This window comes from Blennius ocellaris (genome assembly GCF_963422515.1).
Source record: "Blennius ocellaris genome assembly, chromosome: 9".
Classification (NCBI taxonomy): Eukaryota; Metazoa; Chordata; class Actinopteri; order Blenniiformes; family Blenniidae; genus Blennius; species Blennius ocellaris.
Window position 1 is genome coordinate 4,489,094 of NC_137658.1, and position 17,169 is coordinate 4,506,262.

The 17,169-nt window shown below is 43.3% G+C and overlaps 1 protein-coding gene across 3 annotated transcripts; it reads left to right on the forward strand.

The window, feature by feature from the left end:
• Nucleotides 1–446: 446 nt before the first annotated feature.
• ocrl (OCRL inositol polyphosphate-5-phosphatase) lies at nucleotides 447–17,169 on the forward strand. 3 transcript variants are annotated; one of them, XM_080501847.1, is made up of 24 exons: nucleotides 447–807; nucleotides 2,536–2,615; nucleotides 4,403–4,494; nucleotides 4,790–4,828; nucleotides 5,170–5,283; nucleotides 6,338–6,532; nucleotides 6,664–6,913; nucleotides 7,001–7,174; nucleotides 7,293–7,394; nucleotides 7,504–7,618; nucleotides 7,721–7,837; nucleotides 8,127–8,308; nucleotides 8,468–8,579; nucleotides 9,085–9,194; nucleotides 9,449–9,584; nucleotides 10,111–10,221; nucleotides 10,403–10,568; nucleotides 11,290–11,525; nucleotides 12,197–12,220; nucleotides 14,002–14,121; nucleotides 14,243–14,327; nucleotides 14,758–14,885; nucleotides 14,989–15,100; nucleotides 15,264–17,169. In XM_080501847.1, exons 1-24 carry the CDS (start codon nucleotides 766–768, stop codon nucleotides 15,386–15,388), a joined length of 2,967 nt encoding a protein of 988 aa, XP_080357973.1. In that variant the 5' UTR covers nucleotides 447–765; the 3' UTR covers nucleotides 15,389–17,169. The 3 variants fall into 3 exon arrangements, with proteins under 3 accessions (XP_080357973.1, XP_080357974.1, XP_080357975.1); XM_080501848.1 differs by having other exon boundaries at nucleotides 7,004–7,174; XM_080501849.1 differs by lacking the exon at nucleotides 12,197–12,220.

The window sequence follows — 17,169 nt, forward strand, 5'->3', positions numbered from 1 at the left end:
GTGATTAGGTGAATGTGAATAATGATGTAAAGGGCGTTGGTAGTGCTCAAGCACTCTGATTGAAAATTAGTATGGAATAGGAGAATGAAACTTATTTCAAGCAATATCACCGTTTTGTAAATACATGTAATATAATATAATAAACGTGGTCTACCATCCAGCAGATGGCAGCAGTACGCCGGTGACGCATCGAGTCTGCCTCATTCGAGGAAGAAGAAGACTGTGTTGCTGAGGCTCACACTCCGGGGCAGAAGATGGCGTTATGCGGCTAAGCATTTGAAGCAAGGGTGCGGTGAAGAAGTGGGGGTGACGAAGAAGTGAGCAGGGACTGGGAGGGAGCGGAGCAGCCGGAGGAGGAGGGATCAGCCACCCGGTGGACGGAGCAGCCGGAGGAGGAGGAGGGAGCAGCAGCCAGCCGGAGCTCAGCTCGCCCGGAGGAAGCTCACACTGCCAGCTAACGTTATGCAGTCCGAGTGGCGGCGGCGGCGGCGGCACCGAGCGGGACACCGGCTGTTTTCGCGCCTCCGACACACACAGCTGTGAAAACCGAGATATTTGGGACTTCGTCGTGCTGCTTTAACCTCCGTGCCAGCGTCCAGCTACAACTACAACAACAACCCCGACTGGGAGAAACGGACTGTTAGCATTAGCAGCTGCCCGGAAGGAGGCCGCCGCTGCGCTGGCTGGGATTTAACTTTCACCGGCCGGAGCGTCCGGACCGAGCCAGCCCATGTTACACTGATATTTACCCCCCCGTCGGTAAGAATGGAGTCCTCTCTGGGCATATGCAGCGAGGAATGCCTGGCAATATCCTTTTTGAGTTTTGTTTCGAGCTTATTTTAGTGGTATATTGTTGTTAAGTTTGTTTTAGCTGCTTCGCTAATGTTAGCTTGGCTGTCCAATTAATCATTAATTGGACTGTCAAGCTAACGTTAGCAATGGTAAATATTAGAGGTGGTTAAATTAATGTTCTCACGAAACTGCTTTAAAAAGGGCTGTAATTATATTCTAGCACATCCATAGCTAATATTTACCTCTAATATTTACCATGAGCAGTGTCCCCTTCAGCTGATATCGCATTGTGTTTCATAGGTTCGTGATTATAAGTTTGTAAGTTTTCAGCATTAACAAACTGCCTTATTTCAACGTTTGTCATCACTTCATTTGCCTCTTAATTTTTTAATGTGCATGGCTTTTCCTAACACTCCTAAGCATCTTAAGTCTTTTCAGTCTTTTTGGTAAATCCATTCCAGAATAACTTTAAAGAAAACAAAAACTGTCAATTGTCAAAACAAGACACACGGTGTGTCAGATTGGGTCCCAAAGAGAAGAAAAACAATCTGAATACAGGGCAGATGCATTGCCAAGGGAATTAAAACATCCAAAAGGAGACACAGACTGTCCAAAATGGAATTAAAAATGCCCAACAACTATCAAATTCAGACAATATTCCCCCAGAAATTGTACTTGGATAGAAAATCTGAAACAAAACCAAAAGAAGATCTAAAGAATCATGAAGACATTCAGAGTGAACAAAGTGAGATGCAAAACATCCCAAATGTGACGTGAATGAAACGCAAATCTAGCATTTATAACAAATCATCCCATAATACGGTACATGTTAAAAAAGGGACAGATCTCTTAAATCTACTGGAATTTGAAAAATGACAAACAATAAAACATCTTAATTACTTTAGGTGATTTCTTTTTTTAATTAGTAATGACCTTTTTCCAATAAAAATGAAAAGGTAAACAATAGGAGATAAAACATTGTCTGCCATTATGCTCAAATGAGCTATTGAAATGCCACACAAACATGCAAAATAAACATAACAATGTTATGAATGTGGATTGGAGGCCAGTAAGTGGGAAAAGTGTCACAATTCAACATCAAAAACATCAAACTGCAATGTACAAACAAACAAACCCAAGAACCCAGCCAAACTTGGGCTGCAAAACAAATGCCAAGCGCTGTTAGCTTAACACTGTAACCACAAAGTAACACAGACTGGTTGCCATTCAATCAAGAGCCCTCAATATCATTGTTTTTATGAAGCAGGCTCACAGGCGTTTGGTGCCAATCACATCTGGCAGCATAGAAATTCAGACTACATCATTGCAGTACAAGCGCAACAAAAAAGGACATAACGTATTCATGACACTAAAAAAACTAAACTGATACGGCAAATGGACAATAGTTGGAAAGAGAATACATTTTGAACAGATGCAAAGCAACAACAAGCTAATATGAACTCTTGTAGCTCATTTGTGAAATGAAAACAAAGACCTTTACAAATCATCAGGGTTTTTTTGTTTTTTTTGGTCATTTTGTGTCTCTTGGTGTTTTATACAGATTTTGGGGCCTTTTGTGCTCATTATTTAATCATCCGTCCATGAGCTACGCTCACACACGTTCATTTAAAATCCCAAAATGGGAACTCTGTCTCAGTTTGAAAGAATCACAGCTCAGTCGCCGTAATGTCGGAGTACTGCTCTCATCCTCACTCGCATTAAATCCTTGATTGTGCTGCTCACACTGTAAGAGGTCAGGAGCTGAGGTCTGGCCAGAAGGAGCCCAGGCTACTGTCACTAATTGAGCGAAATGGAGAATTTGTGTAAGTATAGATTTTTGTGTGTTTTTGGTGCAGGGTAGATGCTTTTCAGAGAGACGTCAGACGCTCTGTGTGTGTATTGTTAAGAGTTTTAACGCTGCTTTTCTCAGCCTTTCCTTTGATCACAGCCCTTTGACATCTCTGTCTGTTTTCTTGTGGACATTACACTGGGTCTGATGTGTCCCGTCTGTTATGTCGAGCAGGTTTCCTTTAATATTCGGCAGCGTTTTTCACAATTTCTTTGCCATCAATTATTATGGAAATCTGTTATGCTTGGTAAAACACACATGGCTTCTAACATACGTTGACTAATTTTAGTTGTCTTTGAGTTGGTTGTCATGGCTCATAAAGTGAACATGCTTGATGTTTAGTTGCAGTGATGAAAGATACGACAGCATGTAGACATAGAAATGCCTAATGTCAGAGGACTGAGATGAAAGTGGTCGGTTGTGAGGTTGGGGAAGACGCAGCATCACAATGTGCAGGTGGAGTCGCGGTGATTCGGTTTAGTGTTACACCAGCAGGGATTTTCACCTTGATGCTCCACTAGGCAAAACTTGCTCTCCAGTCAGGTTTGCTGATGCTAAAGTTGAAACCTGATCCATGTCCTACGTGACTGTGCCCAGCGTACACTTTGTGAATGGAGCAATGTGATGCTTGGTCTGTGGAAACATCCCTGTTAACTTGTGGTGTAAAACATGAGCAGCCAGCTCACTGCAGATTATCTCAAATTCCTTCGCTTGGGCCTGAATCATAATGAGATTCACATGGGCACACAAGCATCGACATGCTCAGCTAACTGTGTTAAAACCACACATAGTAAACTTAGCAGGAGTTCTGACAGTGGAAACCAGAAACTAAAGTGTTTTCAGGACGATTATTCAGCAGATTATTAGAAATTTTGTTAAATTGCTGTTAAACATACATTCAAGTGTTTCATGTTTATTATTGTTTTTTTGGGGGCGGTTTTAACATGATTTCTAAGACTGTTGTTCTCTGATGCACTAATTTGCAGTGTAAGTTGAAGCGTGAAATCCAATTTCTTTTTGGAGTAAAAACAGTTCACAAGAGGACAGACTGTGAATCTGAAAAAAAAGAGTACATTAAATGAAAGTGCTCACACATTAGTATTTCAACAGAGTTACAGTTATGTAATGTTCCGAGTATCTTGGTGGCCCCCCCGGAGGAAATGCACTGTTTTTGGGTGTCATGCAGCTTTCGACATCAGAGATCGACAAGCTGATGTGGTGGAAGTGACGCATGTCGTCCTGGAGGGTTGAGTCATTTTCTTCTCCACGGCAGTCGTCAGAGTTATTGTGAAGTGGACGGGAAGCGTGGGCAGTGCCCAGCGTGCAGCTTTGACCCCGACTCTTAGTCAGCTATTGTTGGAGAGTGAAATAAGACCCCGCCTACATCATCCCGCTGCTCGTTCTGACTCCCTAATGACCCAAAGCTCGGCTCCACTGAATGTGCTCCACGCTGCCGCAGTGAAATTGCCAACAACACTTGAACGAACCGCCGTCACTCGGTTGTTTTGCATGTGTGCACGTTATGTTTTTACATTTGCTTTTTAATTGCACAATAATATTCTAATCTTCATAATCCATCTACTTTCTTTGTATCTTAAAATTTAATTTATTATTTCATCACAATGAATGCTGGGGAAATGCATGTGATTTGAGGGAATGGCTGTATGCTGTGTTATATTCTTATTCGTTTAAGGAACTTTATGTGATTTTTAAACTGGACAAATCTGATGTTAAGTTGGAGTCTATGCTGTTCTCGTCCAGATTGCGTGTTTTGGCCACGCCTGATGCTGTCGTGTCACGACCGGTGGCTCAATTGTCTATACCCATCAATGGTCATTTTGATCTTGCACAAGGTATGTTACATTTTTAATTCACAACTGTGGTTTTCAATATTTAAATGTTGAGGATTAACGGCGCAAATGCTGCAAAGTTTAATGAAATCTTGTTGTTGTTTGATTGTAGCAGCCTCATGCTTTGACCTCTGTTTAGATTAAGCAGTGCCACAGAACTATAAACAAGTTAGTCATGATAACTTCCCATGTCACCTGTAATGAGGTCCCGTTGAAATAATCTGCCGTACGGTTGGTTTACTCCCACTGACGACCTTTGAACTGCTTTGTTTAAGCCGGCTTTCTCTTTTCATTTCAGAAACTGAAGAAGCTTTTCTAATCAATTTCTCGGGAGATTGTAAGTATACGTCAAGTTAGATATTTTCGTTTTCAAAATGTAAAATTTTTTTTAGAATCCAAATTGAAAATATTAAACCTAAACCGCCTTGTCAGGTCATCCGTTGCGATACAGCTCTGGTCTATTCGTACCACGTTTTCAGAGCACGCTTGAAGCTAAACGCCTTTATTTAGTAGTAGACCACGGTCATGTGTTGCCAGGACTTTGTGAAAGAATGCTGAATTGGTTCACTGTTAAATCACTTTGCCTTTGTGGTCCGAGGCAGTCTGCTTTTCTCGTGTGTTTGCAAAGTCTAACATTGTCCAACACGCATGTGTGTTTCTTCTGTTTTTCCTCTGCAGCTTGTATTAGGATACGAATCAAAGGAGAAAAAGCCCCAGAGCTGCTGCTGGAACTCCAGGACGATGATCGGACTCAGACTTTCATTGTCCAGGTGAAGAGTGCTCAGCAGCAAGGTAAGACTTCGCTCGTCTGTCCGCAGCCTGAAGCAGTGCAATGATTAATTATTTAATGACTCATGTAACATTTATTTACTCAGGGTGGATTACATCGTTTTCCGATTTCCCATGTATTGTTGTTACTTATAAGTGGGTGGAAAGCCGTCGCTTGCGTCCATTTTTCAACTGATATCCTTCAGCAAAGGTGCTGGACCGAGTTTGAATGCAGCTGCAGGGGAAATGAAGCTTCCCTCGTTCGGATTTAAGTTTTATATTTCGGATTTAGTGGTGTCAACAAGACTTCTGCCCTCCAAAAGATGTTAGAATTACATTTGATCAATTTCACAACAGTGATTATTACGATTAAAAAAAAAAAAAAAAACACATTTAATTTTGTTAAATGAGCAGTGACCTCTTTTTAATTGTAAGAGTCAAAATGGATGTTTAGGAAGTGCATTTAGAGAAGTGCATATAAACAAACATGAAGTGCAGTGGAGACCAGATAAGGAGTCAGGGAAACTTTATGAAGCAGTAAATATCCACTCAGCCGGGAGTTCACAGGGAAACTCGGTTGTGGTATGCTTGAAACTACACAGCAATCATCCTTTGCTCGACCTTTTGAGTAACCAACTTCCTGGAGAGATAGTACATTTTAACGGCAGGATATAGCCGTATCATGGAACTCGTTTATCCAGTCTGACAGTTCGCGCCATCACTTCCTTGTAAAGAAACCCTTGACAGTAACAGTGGCACCAATAGATCGAACTCTCGGCCTTCTTGTCACAAGCCACATGTTTACAAGTATCCATTAACTCCCGTAATGACGTCTGTGCCCTTCAGGATGTTAGCTCACTATTTGGTTTTGTTTTTGTACATATTTACATTTACCATCTGTTATAATATCTTAATTTACAAGAATTCGCATGATGCCGATGTAACTTCAGAATGACTTCATGATTTGTTTTTTTTGTTTTTTTTATAAGTTAAGATAGAAAAAAAAAAATTCTACAAAACAAGGAAATAAGACAATTATTGAGCAAAGCTGTGTTGGGTATTGTGTCCATTTTCTCAGTTGAATCCAAGTTCAGCAAACCCAAAGCGATGGAGCCCCTTACTCCAGTTTCCCAGAGAGGAACTGTCCCCATCCCACCGCAAAGAGCCACCAAGACCACCAACTCTGTGGGCTCGGCAGTCGGTCTGCCGAAATCTACCAGTGCACAGCCTCCAAAACTCAACAACAGCACCTCCGCTAACCAAAACACCCCAGGTAATGCACAGACACTTATTTTAACAACTCATAACTGATGTCCAAACAAAGCTTCAGAGATTTTCTCTTTCAAATCAACTTGTGTTGCTCATCAATCAAATCTGCGTCTTTTATTTTCAATGTCACTAAAGACCCGGTTCAGTCGCTCGCCTCCGACTTCGGCTTTGAGAACACTTTCAACCATGCACTAAAAGTGGAGGAAAAGAAGAACAACCAGAATCGCTTAGTTGCGGCGAGGGAGCCTCCACCGGTTCCTCCTCTACCTCCTCGTAAAGCCTCCTTCACCCCGTCCGCTCCTCTGCCTCCTGTACCCATCGCCAAGGAGCGAGCTGTGTCCTTGCAGTCCAAGGACAACTCCGTAAACATGAGCACCAGACCCGAGTAGGTTACCCTGCAGGCTGAGTTTACTGGAACTAATTTGTGTGTTAAATATGTCTGTAGTGACAATTGTTTCTACCGTCATTCCAGCAGTTTTAGGGCCGGGCTGGACCGCACCGACAGGCCAACGTCTTGGTGCGACAGTCCCACCAACAACACCATGAGACAGGCCATGTTTTCTAGTCAGGCGGGGCAGAGGGAATACCTCATTAAGCGCCGCCTGGGGAAGAAGGAGAACGAGTACGTCGACATCCGACCCTACAAGTAAGACAAGTGCTTCTTTTTTGTGTGTGTGTATGATTTTTGATTGAAGGGGGGGGGGGAGTAGTGTCTTGAGCTCAACATTCCTGCCTCTCACGATGTACCGTTTGACGTTCGCTAGGTTTTTCACGGGTACATGGAACGTGAACGGCCAGTCTCCTGACAGCAGCCTTGAGTCATGGCTCTGCTGTGACGCTGAACCTCCTGATATTTATGCTCTTGGGTCAGTAAGGATTAATCACACAGCCCTCCTTTGACCTGGAATCCATTCTGGTCTTGTTGTCATGGTGCTGTAATGACCTCCATTGTGATACCTTGGTTTATTGCTCCAGCTTTCAAGAACTGGACCTGAGCACCGAGGCTTTCTTCTACATGGACTCGTCTAAGGAGCAGGTGTGGCTGGAAGCGGTGGAGAGAAGCTTACACCCTAAAGCCAAGTATAAGAGGGTGAGTGAAGGCAGGCAGTGTAGCATTCTTTAAATAGCGTTTTGAAATACGCAGTGGCGGCAGATCTCAGCGACTGAGCCCTTGGATTTGTTATCGTCACAGGTTCGGACGATACGACTGGTCGGGATGATGCTTGTGGTCTTTGTCAAAAAGATTCACAAGAATCAGATAAAAGAAGTGGCTGCGGAGCACGTCGGGACGGGGATCATGGGAAAGATGGTTTGTTCTCACTCTGCAAATCTTCCTACAGACTTTGAGATTTTAGCAGGCTTATAAGAGTTTTAATACCTGCTATGCTGGTTTTCCACCGCTGCATTTATATTGTTTGTTGCTTCTTGCAGCATCCAGACTGTGCGGGTGGTTGTAACATTTCTTGTACACCATCATAAAATAAACTCTGGATGTCTGCGCGAGCGTGACATCAGCCTGAACGTGTTGGACACGTTACTTGACACCTGCTTTGATATCAACGCTGCATGAACTTAACAGCCCGTGTCATTTATTTCAGGGTAACAAAGGAGGCGTGGCAGTGAGGTTCGTTTTCCACAACACTAGTTTCTGCATCGTCAACTCTCATCTTGCCGCACACGTGGAAGACTTTGAACGTCGCAATCAGGACTACAAAGACATATGCGCCCGCATGACTTTCCACTTGCTCGACTACCCTCCTCTCAGTATCGTCAAGCACGAGTGAGTTTTCTTCTTTTTTTTTGTCCCCCTCTTGCCTACGTTACATCATCACACAAATCACCCAAATACCATCTTCTAACACTTATTACAGTAGTTCTTCACTGTGATGTCAATGAGTTTCTTTTTAAAGCTTTCTCTGCCCCCCTCGTGGTTTTCCAGCGTTGTAGTTTGGCTCGGGGACTTGAACTATCGTCTCTTCATGTACGACGCTGCTGATGTCAAACAGTTGATTGCTCAAAATGAGCTGAAGAAGCTCCAGGAAGTCGATCAGGTAATTATTTTTTTTTTTAAGAAAAGCTGGATTTTTAATGCTTTTAAAAACACCAAAGAATAAAGTTTCGATTGAGAAGATTAGACTTAATGGTTCTACTCCATAAAACAATTAAATCCACACTTTTTTGTCACATCAGCCTTCCAGTTCTAAAAGTTATGGTTGAGCAATTATTATTAAGGATTTAAGAATAAATATTAATGTATAGAAGTATAAAAACCGTCATGACAATTGTCCTTCAGCTCAGTAACTAAAACGTCCTTGTTTGAGTTGAGTAGACTGAGATTGTTTGCAATTCCCAGATGTGGACTTCTCATGTTTTCTACATAATAAACAGAAAAATATTCCTTGATGTGTATGCAACTAATCGAGAAATGTCGTTTTAATCATAATTTGAATACATTTTTATATAAGGTAAACCTGAAAGTGTGATTTATTTTTGAGATTGACTCAGTTTTGCCTCAATCAAAAAAACAACATCCATTCTTTACATTTTCATGTGCAGCTGAACATTCAGCGGCAGACGAAGAGAGCTTTCACAGACTTTATGGAGGGAGACATCAACTTCATCCCCACATACAAATATGACCCCAAAACGGACCGATGGGACTCTAGGTAAAACCATATCTTTGTATTGAAGATGATTATAGCAACAAAAAAAAAAGAAATCCAAGCTTGATGCAGGTTTTCAATTGTTTGTCTGCGGTTTGAGATTTCTTTCTTTGCCTTCTCGACTGCATTGCCTTGTACGGAAACTTTTTCCGACCTTATCGTTCCACTAACACACAGTCAGCAGTGCTTTTGTTATGTGTATGTTTGCCTGTCCGACTCCTGACTTTCCCTCTGAAACTGCTGCTTGCTTCCTGCAGCGGAAAGTGCCGCGTCCCGGCTTGGTGTGACCGAATCCTGTGGAGAGGCAACAGTGTGAAGCAGCTCAAATACCGGAGTCACATGGAGCTGCAAACCAGTGACCACAAGCCGGTCAGCTCCCTCTTCAGCGTCGGGGTAGGCGTCCATCTCATCAAATAGCAATATGTCACTGATGAGATTTAATACTGTGCCATGTTGTTCTGATTATGAGAGGACACCGCGCACTTTTGTAAATACCAGTAACAAGACATGGGTGCAGTTTTATACAGTCTACCGTCTCCACTGTCCCCGGCAAGACCTCCTGTCTCACTGCATCCGTTAAAGCTTTATCCTTATACTCCGGTTCCAGCTACTCCTCCCGTAGCTCGTCGTCCTCGCTGCCATCTCAAGACTTTTAAGATGCAGCATTTTTAAGCCTTTAAGCTCAAGTATCACAAACGTCTAGGTGGTTTGTTATTCCTCCCCATATGATCACCAAAGGTTCTCTATTTGGGTCCGTCTGAACTTTGGCCGGCTCCTTCAGTTGTCTGCAAATCCAATCTGACATAAGTTCTTTTGTTTCTGAGTCCTCTGTGCTACTTTTATTTTGGCAAGTCAAAACGTTTGTTTTGCAGTTTCACCAAAACATCAAAATGTGTATGAACTGATGCTTGTGTAATAGGTGAAAGTGGTCGACGAGCAGCGCCACAAAAAGGTGTTTGAGGAAATAGTTCGCGCGATGGACAGAATGGAAAACGACTTCCTTCCATCGGTGTCTCTGAGCAGACGAGAGGTAATATTACTGCTATTATTATCCTCCGCGATGTCAAGTCCATCACAACTAATCTGTTTTGAAAAGACAGAATATCTTATTTTGAACACTTGTAACTTGTTCTCCTCTGGGATGTTAATTACATGGAGCCTGTATTAATGCAGCTCTTCTTTTTTTTGTTTGTTTGTTTCCTGCCCCACAGTTCACATTTGAGAACGTTAAATTCCGGCAGCTTCAGAGGGAGCGCTTCCTCATAAAAAATGACGGGCAGGTCCCTTGTCACTTTGCATTCATCCCCAAACTCAATGACTCTGTGTACTCCAAATCCTGGCTGCGTGCCGAGCCCAGCGATGGATTCTTGGAGCCGAGTAAGTCCTTTTAACACCAGCTTTCTTTAAATTGCCATGCATCCTGGTGCCTTCAATCTTAGGTTTGTTGATAACGAAGAGCAAAATGAAGAGATTTTAAGTGGGACAATATTCCAGGTTGCCCACAGTGTCCTCTTGAACGCTGCCAAAGATTCTCCATTTTACTGAGGGGGCCACTGAAGCAGGCTGGTTCACGCTTGAAAAGACGACTTCTTACCTTGTTGCGCTGACGAGACGTGACAGTTGGAATTTGCTGTAGTGAACTTTTCACAGTGTAACTGGCTCCGTTTTTCAAGTCTGGTTGTTTTAATATATACGCTGATAATTGTGACACGATTATCTTGTGAAAAACATGAATGCGAACGGATTTACTTTATTTGAAGTAAATTTGTCATTTTGAATGTATTTATGAAAGGACAAAACTTTGTTGTTTTATCTTGTTGAAATATTGCAATATTCCTAAATCATGACATCAGATTAAACAAACAGTTTTCATGTCCTTAAATGGTTTGAGTATTCCAGATTTGTAATAATGGCGCATGAATAATACAGTATTAGTCTTTATATGCACCGTGTGCCTCCTGATTGGAGAAACATGCCGTCCAGAGAAAAGTATTTTAAATACTAGATGGAAGTAGAAAAATGGAGGCACAGAAGAAACGTGTTCTCTCGGTTGAGAACGCTGAATGAGCCTGAGATTCCTCGTTGCCTCCTTCCACAGATGAGACCCTGGAGATCTATCTGGAAGCGTACGTCAGTAAAGACTCTGTCACGCTGCTGAACTCCGGAGAGGACGCCATAGAGGACATCCTGGTGCTCCACCTGGACCGTGGCAAGGACTACTTCATCACCATCTCTGGAAACTACCTGCCCAGCTGCTTCGGGACGTCGCTGGACACCCTGTGCCGCATGAAGAAGCCCATCAGAGAGATCCCCATCACCAAGCTCATTGACCTGGTGAGAGGAAAGGGATGAGATTTTGTTTTATGTATTTAGTTTTTCCTCAAATGAGTTGAAATGTGGAGCTCAGATTGTCGTCTGTCGGCTTTTTCTTGCTCTTTAGCCGTTCACTATGTGAAATCAGAGCAAAGACACGTGAGGACTTGTTCTTGCCACCCACCCACCCCCACCCCCATTCCCCCGAGGCTAAACTGGGATACAAAGTCTATATTAGGAGAGTTTAAAATGTCTCAGCCTGAGTATTTCTGGTGAAGAGGGGCTGAAGGAACAAGGAAGTGGCAAAAAAGATGGTAAGGGAGCTCCTTGAGAGCAGGGAAGACTGACTCAGGTTAGGCCCACTTCAGAGTGTGTGATATTAATAGTCTTCTAGTTTTTGACACAATCGCCTCTTGTCTCCTTTTGTTTCACTTACTTGGTCTGACTTTTTATTATTGTAGGGTTACTGTCATTCATCAACTCTCTTATGTCTGTGGAAACTGTCTCATTTTCCTGGTGGTTTGATCAAATCATTTATACTGGAGCAATCAATAATCTTATCAACCTTTCTGATTCTGTGTAGTTCTTCCATCTACCTTGTTCTCTTGTTTTTCCCCCCTTCATCGCCTCTGCTTGCCTTGATCATTGCTTTCCAATTCTTCACTGTGGTTGTGGGCTGACTCCTCGCTCAGGGAGAGGACAGCTACATGGAAAAGGTAAACTATTCACGCCGGCGGCGATCAGCTCTGTTCCTCATCAAGGTCAACATCACTCCAGATAGCAGACCTCCGATATGGTTTATGAGATCTTACTGATCTTAGTTTGGTGTTTGTGTCATCAAAGAAATAGGTAGATTTAGGTCACAAGTTGTTGATGTTGATGTGAGTTGAGGATTTATAAAAAAAATTTTTAAATCTATTAATATGTCAGATTTGTTTCTTGACAAAACATATGAAAAATTATTCAGATAGTTCTGTGTTTCCTGATTAAAAGAAACGTGCAGTAATAAATTCTATAAAATGTTTTTTGTCCTTTTTAAAAATAGAATCGTGGACGATGTCTAACATTTCTGAAAAATTAAGATTTGTTGTCTCCACGTTGTTCGCTACGTTCAAACGCAGTCATTCGTTTAATGCATCGTATCCGTCTGTCTTCAATAACACTTTACCAAACTTAAGGTCAGAAGACACACACACACACACACACACACACACACACACACACACACACACACACACACACACACACACACACACACACACACACACACACACACACACACACACACACACACACACACACACACACACACACACACACACACACACACACACACACACACTGACTTTCATGACGACAGTTGATTTTAGACTCATCAAAACGGATTGAAAGGAAGGAAATAATGGAGTGCCGACTCAAAATGGTGCAAAAATGAGTTGTGAGCGTCGTCACATCATTGACGATATAAATGTTTGTTCCGTGAAAAAAAGACGACCGGCCAGATTGTTTGGACTTGTTCCAGCTGACTTGCCGCTGTGTTCTGTTTCCACCTTGTGTGCTGACACTGGCAGTTTACAGAGCACCAACATGCCCGTGCAAGCAGATCTGGAAGTGAATGAGTGCATATTCACTTTACATTTCACACATTGGGCGCAAGCAGCAGTTGTTAACACACACACACCACGCACACACACGCACACACACACACACACACACACACACACACACACACACACACACACACACACACACACACACACACACACACAGCTCCCAGACCAAAGTCTTGATTCGCTTGCTTATATATTGCGTGTATCAGTCACCTATTAAATCTCCAGTGTACCGCTGAAATGAATGAAACTGTCTCAACCTCATTTCACAGCAGATCGATGAGCTCATTTAAAACGACAACTAGTCTTCTCTTTTACAGTGAGAGTCGATAGCTTTGTTAGTAAACAGTTGCTACGTGATTTCCCAGCAAATACATTTTATATTAGTCGTCCTCCGTAAGACACGCTGCGCTTTAATAATCTGAATGATTGCGCTTGACGGAGGATGTTGAACCGTCTCTGTATCAAGAGTATCGCATTAGTTGTGCGTGTTAGTGTGTTTTTCCAATGAAAAGCCCTCTCTAGTTTCCACCTGCCTTCCCCTGCAGCCTCGGTAGCTGTGGTTTATTTTTGGACTCCTCTCATGAGTCTCCGGGATCCATTTGCAGAGACAAAAAGAATGTGATATCCAGCCCTCTGTAAAATGGCTCTTCTTCAGATCTCCACACCGCACAGATAAACTCGACCTCGCTGCTGCTCCGACTCCATCACTTATTGATCAGATCCGTTGAGCCGCCATACTCGTATCCTCTGTTGTAAAGAATAAATTCCTAATGTCGGGCAATTATATCAACTTCACCTTGTCATGTAATAGGAAGTAGTAGCCTGCTGTTCCAGAGTGTAAGGTGTGACCTGTTCATTGAAACACTGTGAATTTTGTCAAACAGGAAAAGTCCAAGGTGAACTTCCTGATGGTGGATGGGGCGAGCACTGAGGACAAACCTTTGAAGATCCCCAAAGAGGTTTGGATTCTGGTGAACCACCTCTTCACCAAGTCCTGCGATCAGGTGAGAGGAAGCATCGAAAATCATCCAGAGCCTCTGTCGAACCACGCAGAGCCGAGTGATGACGAACGCTGGTCTGTCACCGATCTGAGCTGTTGTAACGACTCCGTCTTTTGTCTCACAGGAGGATTTGTTTCAGACGCCGGGACTACAGGAGGAGCTGCAGAGTATCATCGACTGCCTGGACACCAGCATCCCAGACTCCATCCGTATCCTCCTGTAAACCACGTCCCACAATACGTGAAACACTTGTTGTTGATTTGATGTTTTGTTTGTTGTTTTTTTTAAGTATTCATACTTTGGTAGTTTCCCATTCTGGACCAAAGTGGAAAGAATGAAATCCCACTTAATTTATTTTAACTTTCACCATCTATCCAAAAGATGGAAAGACGTCACATGTCACACAAAACCATTCGATAGACCTGCCATGACGGTTATCACACCAGAGTTCACACCTATGGTTCCACTCTATTTGGATTTTCCATGTGTGCGTCTCAATTCTCCAGGTTTCTTCCCGCAGTGCAATATCATGCATTAATTATTGATTCTCAGTTGCTTTTTTGTAGTTTTTAATAGATTTAGATTCAAAGTCCTGCTGGACTCTGCGAGTTCAGTTTCTTCCTTGACCCGCCCCTCCAGCTGGATGCAACCACTCTGTCGCTGAAGCTCTGCTCATCTTCCTGGAGGCTTTGCCGGAGCCGGTGGTGTGTTATGAGCTGTACCAGCGGAGCCTGGACTGCGCTCACGACAGCCGCCTCTGCAAACAGGTGCAGCGAGTCGTCGCCTCTCGTTCCGCTTCTGCAGTATCTTGACGTGCGGTGGCTGGTTTTAACCTCCGTCTCCTCTTTTTTTGTTGTTGTTGTGCGACAGCTGATCTCCCAGCTGCCCCGGGCTCACCGCAACGTGTTTCGTTACTTAATGGCCTTCTTGAAGGAGCTTCTCAAACACGCGCACAACAATAACCTGACCGCCAGCCTCATAGGTGAGAGACTCCGGTGATAAACAAATAGCGTGCGGATGAAAACGATGAGAATTTTTTTCCTTTTATTGTGAATGAACAGTAAACTAAACAATTTCACACTCATCAGTTTAACCTGTAAAATTTCTTTTCGACCCTTTTTCTTTTCCACCTCGTCATATTCCAGCTACCCTCTTCGCCAGTCTCCTGATCCGGCCCCCTCCCAACCTGGTGGGCCGGCAAACATCCCACGAGCGACAGAAAGCCATCGACTTCGTCCTGGGGTTCCTCATGGCGGGAGACGAGGAGTAACTGGAGTCGCGTCGCTCCTCACGGCGTCCGTAACCTGGCGTTACCCGCAGGATACCGTGTGACGCGAGCCACGTCGTATTCCCGTCGTCCCGCTTGGAACCCGGCGCAGCTGCCCGGCGCCATTTACAAAAAAAACAAAACACATGATGTTCGAGGTACGCAAGACTCCCATTAGGACTCTTGATGGGGGGGTTTTTTTTCCGCCAGTGTCATATCTTCAGACTGGAGCACGAGCAAGCGCTGGATGTCGAAGCACTTTGGAGGGGCTTGAACTGATGCCTATGCACTTTGTGAGGAGCGAAAGGACCCGTGCCTCCAGAATAAACTCGTCTTTGTTCTCCATTGAAACACTCCTATAGTCGGTGCTCATGCCAAAATAACCCCAGAACAGTGAGTGGTGTGAATGTGAAAACACTATGTATCCGTAGACGGTCAATGTCAGACTCTTCGTACACTAAAGACGGGAAAGGGTTCCCCGAAGTTTAAAACCGGTCGACTGAAAATGCAAATGTATGTTCAATTGTTTGAAATGGGATAATTTTGGAAGTCTGTCACTTGAGAATGTTTAATGCTTCAGATAAATCTCGACAATCATGTGTTTTGCAGCGTTTTATCTGAAAAGACAATATAAATATCGATAATTGTCTCAGCAAATCCATTATATTTTATGTTATTTATATGCATTTTTTTCCCGAACAGTTTTACTTTAGTTTTGTCTGAGGCATTTTTTTTCCCCCATTATCCTATTGTTGTAAACTCTCCTTTGTGAAGGTTTGCTGTGTTGTTGTTTTTTTTTGTACAACTTAAATCATGCGCCTTTTCCTCCACTTGGGTCAATCCCTCCTCGAGTTACAAAACAAGTCTGCTGAATCACTACTACTAACTTCCTGATGTGCCGCGGCCGAGCGGAGACTCTTTGTCTTAAACTGTGTAAATAGTGCCGGTTCATCTGTCGCCGGGCCTTTTTGTTTGTTCGGTGTCTTCAGCTTGTGATGGAGGTGGTGCTGTCCGTCTTGTTTTCCTCCCTCCGCCATGATTCTCGGCGCTTCGCCGCCGAGCCGTGCTGATGCTTTAAGTGACGCCGGTGAGTTAAAGCGGGCCGTAATGGATCATTACTCTGCAGGATACAGCTGGCTCCCCTGCTACCCAGCACTTTGTTTTTCCACGCGATGAACATGGGAGGGAGAAACGGACGTATGTTTCACTGCGATGATCGTCATTTCTCGTCCTCGGTGTCTTGTGTCACGTCTTAACGCCTGGAAAAAAAAAAGAGGTTTTCCCTCTCACGTGATTTGATCTATGGAGGCAATGACATTTCTGACAATCGTGGTACTCCTAAAAACAAAACGAAACAAAAAAAAAATAAACTCACCCCCGCTGGTTTCTTCTGCCTTATTGCCATCTGTATATCCCTCCGTTGGCCGCGATCCAGCCGAGCTTTGCCAAAAAGGTGGTTTGGGCCTGAAGGAACGCCTCCTGGTGATTCGGGTTTGGGAAAGTTGCCATCACTCTTGTTTTCACCGCCCTCATCATCACATCAAGCAAAACAAAACAAAACAAAAGCAAAAATCAGTATAATCAAGATCGTCTGATTTTCAGTGTTGTCTGATGTTTCTCTGTAACAGCTGATGTAAACGTGTGGCTTCATTGTGACTTCGTCGCTTCAGTTTTGTCATAAAGTTGCGGTACGTTTAAAGGTAAACAAGGACACAGTTGTTTTCAACTTTTTGGGATTTTTGGTACTTTTAATTTATTTAAAACAAATAAAACTAAGTACAAAG